A 16625-nucleotide genomic window follows, 5' to 3' on the forward strand; every position below is an offset into this window, starting at 1 on the left:
CTAAGAGTGGTGTTACATGTCTGTAATCACAGCCCTTGGAACACAGAGGCAGAAGGATCAGAGTACCAAAATCATCCTAGACTATACAGGGGGTTTCAGATCATCCTGGGCTACATGAGACCCCTTCTTAAACAACAAATGGTTCCACAATGTTACTTAATGAAGACACTACTATCGCCTGTGAAAAATGCCTGTCTCTATTTCACAGGAAAGCCTCTTGACATACTACAGATATACTTACAACCACTGCCACTCTCCCAAGGAAGAGAGGGGAAAGTCTGTGCTTTTCCCAGACAGTGAGGATTTTTATCCCTGACTCTCACTTCAAAACATGTAGAATTCATTATGCACTCTTGCCATTTGCCTAGACCTATCTTCAGGGAAGACATAAGGTATACTTAGTGACTTTCTCCGTACCTCACAAGAAGAAACCAGGCAAGCTGCCACTAAAGAGAAAGCTGCAGGCTGGTGAATTAGAGCTGGTACTTACTCTCCTGTTCCTGTAGGCTGTGAGCCAAGGTGTGGTCCTCCAGGACAGCAAAATCTCGACACACTGTGGAAGAGAAAAACAGAATGGAGGACTAGTTAGTATTACTTCACTTACACATACAAGTAAATAAATTCTATATACTTTAGAATAATTTCAATTTTTGGCTTATTACTTTAAATAATTTGTAATGTGTAAAATATCTGGTTAAAGTATGCATTCATTTAACATCATTTACAAAAATCCCTAATGTTGGGTCTGGAGAAATGGTTTAAGGGTTAAGAACAATCACTGCTCTTGCAAAGGACCTTGGTTTGGATCTCAGCAACCCACATGGAAGCTTACATTAGTGGATCACACTCTTCTGGCTTCCACAGGCACCAGGCACCCATGCACTGCACATACAGAAACGGAAATAAACACTTACAAATAAACAAAAGTAAATCATAACAGAAAGGCCCATAGTTCCTGTCCAATATCAAGCAAGTATGATACAAAACAATGGTTAACTCTCGTCTGTTGCCTGAGGTAAAAATATTAAGCACAGCTTTGAAACCCACAAATCTACAAATTCCCATCTACCTCTCTGTCTGCCTGGGAGACACTGTTCCTTCCTGGCAGACAGTGATCCATTGTGCGTGTGCATGTGCGTGTGTGTGTGTGTGTGTGTGTGTGTGTGTGTGACATGATCCTTAGTATATTTTCATCCTCTACTAAACTACTCATATAGTACAAAGACTTCTAAATTTTCTTTGTCAAAATCAGAAAAGATAAAGACTTTTATATTTGTATGCTGCATATTGTAAATTGAAGAATGAAGTTGTAAAACTGAGGATAAGGATGCTGAAGAGGTGGCTCAGCGGTTAGAGAGGTTTCAGCCTCTTGTATAGGCAGGTTCCATTCCCAGCACCCACATGGCAGCTCGCAAGTATCTAGTCCAGTTCCAGGGAATCTATAGACTCTTCTGGCTTTTTGTGGGTACCAGGCATGCTGTACATAAATGTACATACAAGCAAAACACTCATATATGTAAAAAGTTTAAAGTCTAAAACAAAGGACTTGTTTTCATTTATGTGGTTGTTGCATATATGTAGCAAAGAAACAGAAAGAACTAGCAAGTATGAAAAAGCTGAGACATCATTATATGTGAAGAAGATATGGAAAGGAGAAACCTGTTTTATTTGCCAAAACTATACACCAATACTAGATAGAAAATTTATGATCGGCCTTCAATATCCCACTTCAAATGCCTGCCACCTTTCCATTAATCCAAACTTGTAGCAATACATAGGGCTCACTCACGAGCACTCAGCTGTTTATATGATGATGCTGTAGCCCTGACTCATAACACAAATAATCTTATTCATCTGAGTCTCCAGTACATATTGTAAATTCTGAAAAAGAGGAATATCTTATTGGTCATTTTATTCCCACTCTTTATAATGCCTGTACAGTAATTTTTAAATAAGGATTTCATTACATGTAGTCCACACCATACACACACACACCACGCACATGAAATTCTAAACTTCCCCACTCATGTCCACCTAGTATACTGATTCACTTACATTCTCCACCTACTCAAAACAGGCCTAAGAAGTTATCAATCCTTCTTCAAGAAACAGTAAAATTCCATCAACCCAAATTCAGTACATGTATTTATACCTGAAAAAACTCTGACATCTATTCAGAAGGGTAGTCCACTACCTGTCTCCTTGAGCCATAATAAAACATACCACTAAACGTATAAAAAATAATCCTGATATCCCAAAATGGTAAAAGTTATACCATACTAATATAGAGCCCAGTACAGCATATGTGTGTGTGTGAGTGTGTGTGTGTGTGCGTGCATGTGTGTACGCTGATTGTAGGTTTGTTCAGGCAAGCAGCAAATAAACTTAGGATGTATGTGGCACTTTAAAGCAGAGTGTAACATGTAGTAAGATACTGATAGCAATTTGCAGAATTTGGAATCAATTTCTTGAGTCACTGCTTTGAAAAACCCGGCCTATGACCTCAGAAGTTGCTGGTTGCCAAATACTTGTAAAGGTAGAAAATATTAACAAATTAAGTAAACTGCATGAAAATTCAAATAAAACAAATCAAGTTCAATAAATCAAAAAGAAAATAAAAAAGTCTTTAGTCATAAAACTTTTGGGGGGTTAATAACCCTGCAATATGGAAAGCTGACATAAAAACCCCTACTTTTGTATTAAAAAGTTATGCAATGGGATAGTGCCTTCCCAAAATGCAACTTAAAAGAATCACTATGTCAGTTCTAACACATCTAGCGTCAGAAACCCTTACTCCCAAGGAGGTACCGAGAACAAGAGCCTTATATGACAGGCTTCATTTCAATATGTCTAAACGTAGCAACTGTTCACAGAAAAGGTGACTAGCTTATCACCTCATCCAACGTGCAACTAACAGTGACAACCAGTTCCAATAGTTGTCAAATCCAGTCTCACCCTGTCCAATCCAAGTAACGATTTATAGTCCCATTAAGTACTGTGGTAGCATGAAGGCTTCTTCCTCTCACTCACATCAGAGCATTAAGTAACAACTAAGCAAAATGGTCTTCAGAAAAACACAACCTGTGACCTACAGTGGGGATCATGTACAGTGCAGTCTTGGTTTAAGCCTCAAGACATCCACATTCCCCAACCCATACAACTGAACCACACGGCACTCTGAAGCCTGTTTGATGTACCACACAGATGCCCACTTGTGCAGGCAATCTTACCGGCTAGTGCACTGACTGAGTAGTATCTGGGGTACACACAAGTAGAGCCTCACAATGATGCTGGGAAGCCTTACAGAATACTCTGACTACAACAGAAATATCTGGCTTTTCAACTTGAGTTGAATTTTTAGTGTTCCAGAAAGAATAAACATAAAAAACCCTAATAATATAGCTTAGGATTACAATGCAACTAAAATTCCTTTCCTTTTGAGACATTTCTATTTTCCAATTATTTTCTATAAAGGGGATATTATAATCATTTCAAAATATTTTGTAATAAAAAGATGTGTTTTTACAGTAGCTTAAATATCCAAAGAGTAAGGCAACAAACCCTCATTAGGAAAAAGACAGGTTTTAGTAGAGGTTTCATTGGTTCAATTTATACTATTCCCTTAGAGTTTTTGTTTTATGGCAAAGAATGCAAATAAAATCTACGTAATCTGTATGACTTTCCTGAAGCAGTAAATATGAAATACTAACAGTTGTTCCACTCTTAGCAGAAAAATAAATAAAGCCATTTCTTCACTTGGAACAACTGTTTATTAGCATACAATACGCAAGTAAATTCATGTTGGAACTTAAATAAATGCACACATTTATAGAATAGAAAAGTAATATGCATGAGTTTAAACATGTGCATAGATGCACAAATCCCCCCCACACACACACAGACTTGCACATTCACACAAAATCAAGTCTAAGAACAGAAGAGACATTTTAAAAAGCAGAACAATCTAATCTCAAAATTTTAACTCTTATGCAATTTATCAAAGTAAATTTCTGTGCCACTAGAATTTCCTACCCCTGAATTTAAAGCTAAGTGTAAAACCAGTAACTTAAACCACTTACTTGGCAAGCAGGACTATAGCTAACCACAGACATGGCAGATTATAGACCAGCAGTTCTGAAATTGCTGAGATTATACAAGTCGTCAAATCAGACGTACCACTTTAATATCTCGAGCCATTTACTTCATTATCAAAACCACAGGGTAACTAAGTGAGTATTCAAAGAGAAAACGCTGAGTCAGGAATTCCAATCTGACAGAGAAAATGACCAGGGCTCAGAGCAGCAGGGAAACTTCTACAAAGCAGCAAGGGACAGAATTATTACTCATACTGGTAATACTTCTTGAAAGAGATAACTTTCCATAAGTAACTCATGTTGCCCTTCATTTGTTGTTTAGTAATTCTTTTTAATAGTTTATGTATTTACATTTCAGATGTTATCTCCTTCCCTGGTTCCCCCCCCTCCCATCCCCTTTCCCTGTTTCTATGAAGATGCTTCCTCTCCCACTCAACCACTCCCACCTCACCACCCTGGCATTCCCGTACACTGGGAAAATGAACCTGCATAGGACCAAGGGCTTCTCCTCATATTGATGCCAGAAAATGTCATCCTATGCTACATGTGCGTCTGGAGCCATGGGTCCCTCCCTGTGAACTCTTTGGTTGATGGTTTAGTCTCTGGGAGCTCTGGAGGTTCTGGTTGGTTGATACTGTTGTTCTTCCTATGGGGCTGCAAACCCCCACAGCTCCTTCAGTCCTTTCATGTTGCCCTTCTAAGTTTAGAATATACAACTCCATAAACTTCCTCTGTTACAGAAATAAACTTTAGTAATTGGAATTACTGTGAAACGTAAATATTTTGGCAGTAGTAATAATCCAAAACCTACCCTAAGCAAGTTCGGATCCTGTCCATTCTTAGAAATTAAAGATGCACATACTCATAGGTATACAGAGACTGGAGTAACAACAGCATCTGCTTTCTCCAGGAACACCTACAGTTGAGATGAGTTCAATTGAAGATCACCAAACTTATGGTTGAGCTCTTCCTTCTTCTATTCCATTCAGAAGACACAAGTGTTCCTTCAACATCACAAGTGATGTATATTCTCTGTGGCCCAACATTTAGTAGACAAATTAGGTAAGACCTTGTTTGAAGATCAAAAGCTGAATGTTCTATTGAAGCTATTATTTATCTAATACTAAAAACATAATAACATTTTTTCATATTACATTAGTCAAGTACCTATTTCAGCCTGAGTTCATTATAATTGATTTTTTAATTGAGGTCCAATTTCCATGAGCCATGTTTCCAGTACTAAACTGTTACATGGGACTGGTGGTTACGACTTTGTAGGATATACCATAATCTCATTACCAAAGAAGTTTTATTGGGTAACAGTGTTCTAGAGAATAATTAGATCTCTACAGCTGGGACAGTGCTCTACAATATTAAATACCAAAACCAATACCACATGTGAACATGCTTATACAACACAAGTGTGCAGGTGTGTATATGTATATGTGTCTCCAGGTATGTGGAAGCACACCTGTTTGGAATTACAAATCACTTTACACAAACAACTGAGGACTTGAGAACATGCTTGGTTTTGTCTTAGCCACCAGTTTAGCTTCAGATGCTTATATCCTAAGACTTCTCCTGTTCCTTGTCCCTTAGCTGTACAGTTAGTTGATGGCAGTTTTTATAAGGTCAGAAGAGTACAAAGGAAAAGAAGCCACTCTGCGTTTAAGGCAAGCACTGTGGAGATACAAGCCCAGAGCTAAAGTAAACAGAGCTCAAGTAGAGAAGGGAGCAGGCATCATCAGAGTTGAGAGGTTCATTGCTCAAGAGGCTCATCATACCCAAGGGGCCTACAACTGGATTAGCAAATGTGTATATCCATGCGTTTCAACAAACTGATCACATTTGAAAAAGCTTCCTCCTAAATGTTTACCACTATTCCTTTTGGTAATTAACATTGTATATGATTGATCTTTACAACAACCCATGAACATTTGAAGTTAAAACAACTAAATTAGTCTATCATAAAAATTAATAAAACAGAAGCTCCTCTGTTTTAAAATGTTGCATTTATTTTCAAATAAATCCAGAATTTCCTAATTATCTTTATAAAAAGATGTTGCTCTCATCTTTACATTGGTAAATGCATGTATGCTATATGACATTAGTTCTGTGAGACACTCAATAAATATACATTGCACAAGGAAGCAGAAACGGGTTACCATGATTGGCTTCTCTAAATGAATATTCTGACAACACGGAAGTTACTTATCTCTAACATGAGAGAAGAAACCATCAGTAAGTACTTAAGCAATGCAAATCACCATTCTAAAACTACTCATCTTACTCTGATAGAGTCAGTCTCAGTCTAGAAAATAAGAGACTATTGTTAGCCACAGGGCATTCTCAAAAACACTAAGTAGCAACACACAGAATTTTTTCAAAGCCCTTTTCCTCTAAAATTATCCAGACAATAAAAATTGCTTTCTCCTACTTTGAGTTCATTTAGGGAAAAGAACTCCACCCATCCATGGCTTCACTGGAGCAGCACTTTCCCTGGCACTTGAAAGGCCTCCTAGGATTTGGCAGTAAGTTGTCTGTTTGCCTAGAAAGAAAAGCCACTCATCTCCTTAAACCTCTGTAGAAAAAACCCAGTGCAGCTCATTAAAACCCAGAAGATCCCATCCAGCCCAACTTCCCAGGGGACACCCTGTCCTAGCCTATGAGTGGCTGACTACACTTTCACTTCTCTTCTCAAGTACAGACTTGGTTGTCAAGTTTTCCCCTATTAGTAGTAGTAAGTTTATCTCATTAAAAATAAATAACCAGTACTAAAAACATCCAACATTATTGCAGCTTATAAGAAAAGTAGACAAGAGAAACATCTCTAAAAAGTTTCCCAAAAATTGTAAAATTCAGATTTTCATTCTGATAACTCTGTCAAAAATCTATACAAGTTTTCAGTAACCTCAAAATATGGAGTTAGTTAAAAAACTAATGAGCAAGTCTTGAAATTCCCACAAGTTTGGTCTGAAATACTGTATAAGAGAAACTAGTCCTAATCAAGGTCAGGAAATGTGAGCAAACAATGCCCTGAGATCACAGGCACCTTCTTAGAATCCATTCAAGCTCCTGATTTAGGGTCCACACAGAACAGACCTACTTTCCCAGTATCACACAAAAAGACTAAAATTGGATAATCATTCTCTAGAAATAAAGTCGACTTAGAGAGCCTACAGTGATTACAAAGGAACCAGTCTGTGATTCCCAGTATAAACATAAGATTATAATAAAAAAAATGAGGAAATGCACAAAGCTCTTTAAAGGGATTATGTAAACTGACTGAGGTAATCTTTTTATTTTTGTTTTGTGTAGTTGTTTGAATAGTTTGGTCCCCTCAGACTCATGCATTTAAATGCTTGACCTATGGAGAGGGGGACTATTAAGAGATGTGGCCTTGTGGGAGGAGGCATATCACTGTAGGGGAGGGTTTTGAGGTCTCCTACCCAGTGGGGAATTTCAGTCTCCTCCTGGCTGCCTTCAAATCCAAATAAAGACTTCTCCAGCACCATGTCTGCCCACATACTGCCATGCTCCCTTGAAGATATTAAACTAAACCTAAAAAACTGTAAGCCAGCCCCAATTAAATGTTTTTCTTTATAAGAGTTGTCATGGTCATGAAAACCTAAACTGAGACATTTTGTTTCTTATTTTGAGGGGAAAAAAAAGTATTTATCTAATTGGTATTCAAATAACATGAATAATTAAAATTTTATTTTTATGTGTATGGTGTATTGCCTGTATTTGTATATACCACATGTATGTTGTACCTACATAGGCCGATGAGGGCTTTAGCTCTCCTGAGACTGAAGTTACATAACTGTGAGCTCTCTTGTAGGTCCAAAGAGTACCTAGAGCTTGTAATTGCTAAGCTATCTCTCCAGCCCCACATGTGGATTTTTGATAACTCTCTATTCGCAAAGGCTGGAAATTCAGCTTTTACTATGAAAGCAGAGAAGCAAAAACTCACTGAGATGAATTCCAGTAAGGATGCTAAGCTCCAAGATAAACAGTACAATGTGGCAACATGAATATGTTGTGAACTTTGTTTAGTATTTCTGAACTATTTCCATAGAAAGTAAAACATCATCTTTGGAGCTGCATGGATCAGGATTCACACATTGCTTACTCATCAGCTAACACCCTTTAGGCAATTCACTAATCTGTTTGCTTCTCATCTGGGGAATCTCAACCTCATGTTTCTTAACTGGGGAAATGTAATTTAGTGAGTACAGAGTTGTAGGGACCAGGAAAAAGTTTCGGGTACATTATGGAACAAAAGGACTCCATATAAAATAGCAATAGGATGAGCATTTCCATAGGATAAAAGAATTTTGATAAATATTTGGACACATGTTTACTTTGGTTTAAACATTACATCATATATCCTTGTATAAAATACCAGGATTAAAGTATGTACAATCAAGTAATTCTAGGAATGGCTCAGTTACTGGAAAAGTGTACAGTAGAAATGCTTACAGCAAAGGAGTAAATCACCTACATGTAATCTTAAAATAAAAATTAAAATGATAGTTATATTATATACTGCTAATGAAGAATCATAAATCACACATTTTGTAGAACTCTTATCCTGCAAAATCAGTTCCTTACCTTCTAAGGAAATATACAGGAAAACCAATAGAGAGCAAGCAAAAAAGTAACAAGACAGGAGAGTCTTTGTAAAATTAGGACTGAACAAATGAAGCCTCAATCATTTCTACTCCATTTTATAGTGTATACTTTAGGTTTCACTTCATAATTATGAATTTAAAAATAAGCTAAGACCCTCAGGACAGTCTTGAAGACAGGCATCTTTAGGTTTTAGCAGCTAATGAAATTGAACATTTATTTACAGATCAAGCATGTAACAGATACATGTTAACTGCAAAAACCTGAAAAAATTTCAGAATCCTTGGACTAAGACTGCCACAATATTCTCCCTCTCTATTTCCCAAATGCTCAATACAGATACAGTCTTAAAAAGAACTTCCTGGAACATCTATAAGACATTTGCTAACTTCAAAAAAATAAAGGCAGCTGTACACAGTGCTGTGATTTTAAACTAAGATTTAAAACTGACATTACTTGATAATTCAGAATGCCTGAAAAGCTGTCCAAGTTCAATCAGAAGTCTAATTATAAAAATAAGTAAACTCTGTTAAACACTCTACAACTATTCACAATCACACTAAACAGAATATTTCAGTGAACTCTACTGAAAATGGAAAGCAAAAGAAAAGAAAGAGGAATACGCAAACAAGTACTAGGTAAACTGTAACATTTTCATGATACTATCATTACCAACTGTCTTGTGTACAAACTGTGTGTGTGTGTGTGTGTGTGTGTGTGTGTGTGTGCGCGTGCGATTTTAAATAAAATGGTGTTATTTAAAAAATATCTGATCATTCTTTACACTAGTTTCTTATGCGAAACACCTAAAGACTCTCTGGAGTCCTCTTGCACATAAAACTAATTATCCTCTCAATGTTTTATAAGAGATCTACGTATCCTAATTGTCTATCTATGAAGCTAGGACATCTTTTAAGTGTGTCACTGGCTAAAAGCGTTCATCCAATGGCATTAACAGTGGCTACCTCTCAAAGTGCTTCTAGTCAGTGAAATAAAATTCATACATCTGGAAAAATAGTTATAGAAAGTAAGGGAAGACCAGGAACTATGGGTTCCCTGAGTTTATTCTTAAAAATTAATTTTAGACAGTTTATGTCCTTAAATATTAACCCTTTCATGAAGGCTGAATACACAAGAAAACACAAGTGGGTTTTCCCCCAAGGAGAAAACCACTGAGGCAGGAGTAGGATGTTAGTAATTCATACAATTTATTTCTTCAAACATGAGAGCTGAAAAGAAAACTTTTAGTTAAAAGTAAAGCCTGTAAAGCATCACAGAAAACAGTATCCCCAAAATAACTTTATGGAAACCCCCTCAATCTTGTCATTCCTCACTTTCATTCCAGTAGTTTAACCAAGATAGACTGCATCTGACACACTTCAGAAGTTACATTTACATATCTGCATGGCAACTTAGCGGAAACAGGTGTGAAGACAGGCGAGAAAAGGATGGGAGAGGAGGGGAGTCGGAGCTGGTACCAATGCCCTCAGAACCTCACCTGTTCGGGATGACCACTCAGTCCCCACCTCTGGTGGCCAGATTTCCATAACTAAAATGATTACATTGCCACATATGCTGTTTTTAGTGCTTTCAACTATCTTTTTAAAAATGAGAGTGAACTTTATTGTTTTCTAAATGACAGCTGTATTCTCTGTGCCTGCAGTATTGCTGGCTTTATGGTTTTGTGTTGGGGTTTTTTTGTTTTGTTTTGTTTTGTTTTGTTTTGTTTTTAATTTTAGAAACAGACCCTGGACTGGAGAGATGGCTCAGTGGTTAAGAGCACTGACTGCTCTTCCAGAGGTCCTGAGTTCAATTCCCAGCAACCACATGGTGGATCACAACCATCTGTAATGTGATCTGATGCCTTCTTCTAGTGTATCTGAAGAGAGCAATAATAAATAAATAAATAAGATCTTTAAAAAAAAAGAAAGAAAAGAGAAAGAAAAGAATAAAACAAACATCCATTTGAAGGAAAATTCACTTACTGATTCAAGAAACCATTACACTACAATAAAGTGACAGATTTTCAACTCCTCCAACAAGTAAGAATGTAAATGTGAACATGTCTGCTTTGTTTCTGAGAAAGGGTCTTACTATATAGCTCAAGATTGCCTCAAACGTGTAACCCTCCTGCCTGTTGAGATTACAGGCATGGTACAGGCAATGCAATCTAGAAGGTTCTGTACAACTCTGCATCATATATTGCAACTGAACCAAGATCACAAGCATGTAGCACAAAGCACTCTTATTATGGAGCTATTGTCTCTCTCACCTTATATGGCAAGGAGCAGATTATTTTTAAACATATGTATCTGGCAGCTACAGAGGTGGTTCACAGATTAAGAGAACTACTTATTGTTGGGATTCTGTAAACCCCACCCCTCAGTTACCTAGCAACAGCCAGGTATACCCCGCCCATCAATTACCTAGCAGTAGCCAGGTATGCTCCGCCCCAGTGACCTGACACTGTAAAAGGAACTGCTTGACCCCTCCTCTCTCTCTTGCTCTTGTGCTCTTGCAGCCTTGCTCTCCCATCCCTACCCCTCCTCTTCCCTTCCCTTCCCCCCTCTCCCTCCACTCATAGCCGGCCTCTACTCCTCTCTCTCTCTCTCTCTCTCTCTCTCTCTCTCTCTCTCTCTCTCTCTCTCTCTCTCTCTCTCTCTCTCTCTCTCTCTCTCTGTCTCTTCCTCTACCACGCTCTTAACTCTCCCATGACCTGAATAAACTCTATTCTGTACTATACCGTTGTGTGTCTGGTCCCTCAGGGAGAAGGGATTCCCAACATGGGTCCCTCAGAGGCATCTCCCTTGCCCTCAGGCCTTCGCACCTCCATGGGCCATATGCCCCCCACTCTCTTCATCCTTCCCCTAACATTGGTGCCGAAACCCAGGATGTCATCTTTTCACAACATTGGTGCCCCATGACTTTTCCTTTCATTGGTGCCCTGTCATCTTTTCCTTACACCTACTCTTCCAGAAACTCTGTATTCAATTCCCAGAACCCAGATGGCAGCTCCTAAACATCTGTAATGCCAGTTCAGGGGTTCCAATACCCTCTTCTGTGTTCTATAGGCTCTGAGCACCCAAATGGTGAAGATATACATGTAGACTAAGCACCTTAACACACACAAAAAATGTATTCACACACACATATATATTCAGTCACACTGCATTGTATTTAAAATGATGCTTTTAGTATAATTTTATTCTAGTATTATTTTCAAAGCCAGAAGGAAAGCAAGCAATTTCTTTTGTGTATGTTACATGTTTATAACAGATTAACTCTACTTACAAGTTATATATTTACATAAATGTGTATATAGTATGTGTATATGTAGAAGTGGGTTTATAATCTCAATGTAGCATTATTGGTGTGTGACATACATAATTAAAAGGAACGATGTTTTTAAAAGCCTATAGTCAGAGAAGGAATCTGAAAGTTACATTATAAATAGAATATGTAAACCAGACAAAAGATTTAAAATATGTGTACTCATTCAGTTAGTCATTCATTCACATATTTGATTATTTAAATGAGTAACTGCTGGCTCCATAAACGCCAGGGATCTAGATGAGGAGAAAAAAATGAGATAAATAAAATATTTGTAAGAAACCCAATATGGACCCATGAAGACCAGCACAATCTGCTGTGGAACTTTGAAAAGGTAGGTAAACTTGCCCTGTGACCAAACAAATGCTGGCATCACAGCAGTTCCCAGGGGACAGGTGTGGTGGGTCGCTGACACGACTCAACTCACCATGCCAGGCACTATTTTATCTTCCTCTTCAAGTCTCAAGTTACACCAATAATTTCATTTACCCCACTGTGCAACCTGGGGGTCTAAGACGCTTAACCGACCAGTGCTTTCCAGATGTGACTCTTTGCATAGCTACTTCTAGAACTGTACTAATTTTATTGTTTATTGTAAAAAAGAGCTGAGTCACAAACAGGGCCTAGGCTCTAACAGGAAGTCCCTCCTGGGTACACCGATGCACTGACTTTAGACAGTAAGCATGTCGGTAACACACGAGCACACATGGGCCATGGGGTGCAGAGTTATATGGACTTGGCAAATGATAAGCCTTGCCAGCCATCAGAACAAAAGGAACACAAAACAAGATTTGGAGAACTGCTATATGGAAGGGGCGTGGGGAGAAAGAAGACTGATGGAGAAAATAGGCTTTCCTTTACAAAAAGTATATGGCTGTCCCAAACATATTTTGATTAGGAAATAGGGGTGTACTGATATTTAACTGGCTTTACTCTTTTCACTTGTATTAACTCAGATTTTCTTGTCTCCTAATTTGTTTTTTTTTTTCAAAGTATCCACACACATCACAATTGGGTGTGTTATGAAGGGTTTTCCCAATGAAGCTCTGACCTCCATAAAAAAACCAAACAGGCATGCATTACATGTTAATCCAGGGGAGAAGATTTTGAAGTAGTCCCGTACCCTGGTATCTGTTTCTGATACATCAAAGATCAAAGCATCCTACCCTCTCTTAAAGGTAGGAGAGTGAGACAGAACACATGCCCACATTCTTCTTAGTCTCTATTATAATCCGCTCCGAGATGTCAACTGTAACTTGCATAAACCTACCAAGATTTAAATTCTGAAGAAAAGTGGAAAACACAAGAGGTAGTGGTTTTTTTTTTTTTTTTTTTTTTTTTTTTTTTATGACGTTCAAATATCTGAGCCAAGATATTAAACAAAGTCATAGTAAGTCGCTGGGACGTAGCTGAGGGCCTCGGGACTGCTTGGTGTCAGGACGTGCTCTGCTCCTTCACTGGCATCTCCGGGTTCTCTTTAATTAGGAGAAAGATTGTTAGGTGCAAACTGGGCCGTAATTAAGAATTATATGAAAGGGAGATACAAGTTATTAGACTTGAATACTTCCCAAATCAAATTCTCACCACTCTGGGGACTTTCCTAGTAAATCCAACATGGCCGTTGATGATCTTAGAGCCAGGTGCTGGTAAGGACAATGATCACAACAGCTTTTGACCTCTTCAAAGTGAGAAAGTATCAAATTCTAATTTAACAAACACACATGAAAGAGCCACATTAAATGTCCCTGTCACTTCATCAGAGTCCCTAAACAGGATTGCCAAGCATAAAACTCATAGCACTGGTGTTGGTGTCAGGAACGGGCTTTCCAGTTACAGGTCACCACCAAATCCAGCAATGATGGTGGCTGGGACCTGCACATCTGTTGCCATGGCAATCACCATACATTCCGAGCATCCACCTGATTTACCTCCCACCTTTACAAGCACGGGCTAAATAAAAGGCAGACCCTCTTGACTTCCCTCTCTCTTCTCTCTTCCCTACCCGTCCCCCCACCCCACCCTACCCCCTCTGTTTCTAACACAACAGTTGGGAAATGAAAAAAACTTGCAGGCCTATATGGAAAGTTGGGACCTCCTTGTGAAATAAGATACTAACTAGCACTAGGCATGTCTTAGTAAATTACAAGGCCTCAGGGTTTCCAAGCATACCCAAACAGGAAGTTCTTTCCAGGTCACCTATTTAAGGTGGAGGGCTGAGGGCGGGCACAGCACCCCAGCACTGAAGCATTCCTTGCACACCTTGCACATCAGGTTTTGTTTGAACTCCATTCTCGGCAATACCCACCAACAATGAAAGTACTGTCAAGGGAGCACTTTTTCTTCAGACATAAATCCAACACATTTGCACACAAAACCCATATCCAGAAGCAAGAGAGGGGCTCTACAATGGGTCTCAAGGTGAGGAACCAATTTGTCTTCCCTGTGGCCCAGCTCCTTAGATCCACTACTAAAAACTGAAATAACCAAAGTCAAGCTGGGAACAGAAATGATGGAAAAATACTAAGACCAAAAGCTCAAACCAAAAGCACAGCCTGAGGACATTGTTACTCTTTAGAAGCAATGGAGTAGATCCAAGCCTACTGCAATTTTGAACATTAAAAAAAAAAAAAAAAAAAAATCACGGACTCCTAGCCACTGTCCTCCTCTGAAACCCTAGAGCAGATGCAGCCAAGTAGTCACTAATTGTCTTGGATTTCCAGATTGGCCAGAGCACGACCATCTGAGTCACTTTAAGTTGGCAATGAAACCTAAAGTCTCAAGAAAGAAAAAGTATTCTCACTTACACAACACACCCCCAGTCCCAGACAGTGTTGGCCACAGATCCCTGGTGAAACAAAAAGAGATCCACAACAAAGACGCCCTCCGAACTTAAGGTTTTTAAGACTGCACTCTTGGACATTCTAGGGTTTGTAATAACTTAAATCTGGAACTCCATTGCTCCCGGAAAGGGGAGAGACAAAGAGTGACATTAAGATGAGCCAGTAACAAAAACAGTAAAAAAAATAAAAAGCTAGCCCCAGGGGATGGCGAGGGAGAGGGGCGGTGATGAAGTAAACTAGGCCTGGTCAGTCTTAGTCTTATTTTCCTGACTTCAATATATTGAGCCATGGGGGGCTGGTGGAGGAGACAGGGTCACAAGCTTCCCACCCCCTTCAATCTGGTCTTTATTAAAAAGGAAGTGGGGAGATGCTTATAGGGATTGAGGTCCACCATTCAAAGCAATGCCAACCCTACAATTTTAAACCCTAAGAGCCAGGGAGAGGAGGGAGAGGGGAGGACGGGAGAAAGGAGGGCAAGAAAGAAGGAGGGAGGAACTAGAGGGTAGAAAAAAGGAGGGAGAAGAGAGGAGCAGAAGGAGCAGAGGAGGGAAAGAGAGGGTCATGTTTCAAAACAAAGACTCCACTCTGAACGCCACCCCCTGGCCCTGACCAGCCTGGAAGGGCTGTGATTTCTATGCTAAGCGTCCACCGGGCAGAATAAGGCCTCGCGGGCAGGCTGGGCGCCTCCCGCAGCCCCCGGCGGACCAGGCCGGTCCGCGACGCTCGTAGCGGGCCGCGCGTCCCTCGCAGCCCCGCTCCCCGGAGCACGCGAGCCCCGACCTACCTTCCTTCACGCCGGGCAACTTGGACTGATCCACACTCACGTCGGCCATGGCGGCCGCTCGGCCTCGGGCGCGCGGAGACCTCGGCGCACGCCCACCCCGCGGGCTGGCCGGGGCGACGCCTAACTCCCCCGGGCCGGAAATGCACCGGAGTCCAGTACGGAGGGAGAGAGGAGACAGAAAGGCGGCGGCGGCGCGGGGCGGGGGCTGCAAGGCTGCACCGCACGGCGAGGCGGGCGAGCCGGACCGCCTCCCTCCCCTAGCCTTCGTGCCTGCCGCGCCCAGCCCCGGCCACAAAATCCCCGACCGAAGGCTGCACCTGCCAGCTAGGCGCCAGGATAGTCTGAGCTCCACTCGGGGATTAAGACTAGTAAAATCCGTATTATCAAGCAGGCTCTCATGTATCTGGGGTTCGTGGGCACATATATACATACATACATACACACACATACATACATACATACATACATACATACATACATACATACATACATACATACATAGGTGAGTGTGTGGGGGTGTGTTTACATTTTTTTTTTTCTTTTAAGGAACCAGTATACAAGACACAGAATTAAATTCTGGGCCCTTCAGGAAAAGGAATATTCACAACCAGCAGGAAAAACTGAGTCATTCATTCAACAAAAACCTATAAATGTCTACCAGATCGGATATTCAGTTCGGGGGTGGAGAGCCTGTGACATAATTGTGTGGGCTTCTCCAGTTCCAACATGCCACTCATTGATCTATAATTCTGGCATTTGTGTTTCCCTGAAATAAGCGACTTTTCATGTTTCATTTCATGGATCTATACAGCAGTCTCTCTCCTTTGGGAACTGTCTCTTCCTCCTAAAGGAAGCCTTGAAGTCCTAAACTCAATCTTCACTAACCTTATCTTTCAGTCCATTAGTCCACAAACCATGCATATTTATCAAAGAATGGGTGTGACG

The 16625-nt window shown here is 40.0% G+C and overlaps 1 protein-coding gene across 2 annotated transcripts in view; it reads right to left on the reverse strand.

Moving 5' to 3' along the window:
* The window catches only part of CCDC50 (coiled-coil domain containing 50), a 50507-nt gene extending 34698 nt beyond the window's left edge, over positions 1-15809 (reverse strand). For both annotated transcript variants that reach the window (XM_080919638.1, XM_080919637.1), the window contains exons 1-2: positions 15681-15809; positions 491-553 (exon numbers count right to left, since the gene is read on the reverse strand). In XM_080919638.1, the coding sequence (XP_080775764.1) occupies positions 491-553; positions 15681-15729 (112 nt within the window). In that variant the 5' untranslated portion in view covers positions 15730-15809. The remainder of the gene's footprint in view (positions 1-490; positions 554-15680) is intronic.
* Positions 15810-16625: the final 816 nt, after the last annotated feature.

This window comes from Micromys minutus, assembly GCF_963924665.1.
Source record: "Micromys minutus genome assembly, chromosome: 7".
NCBI classification, from domain to species: Eukaryota; Metazoa; Chordata; class Mammalia; order Rodentia; family Muridae; genus Micromys; species Micromys minutus.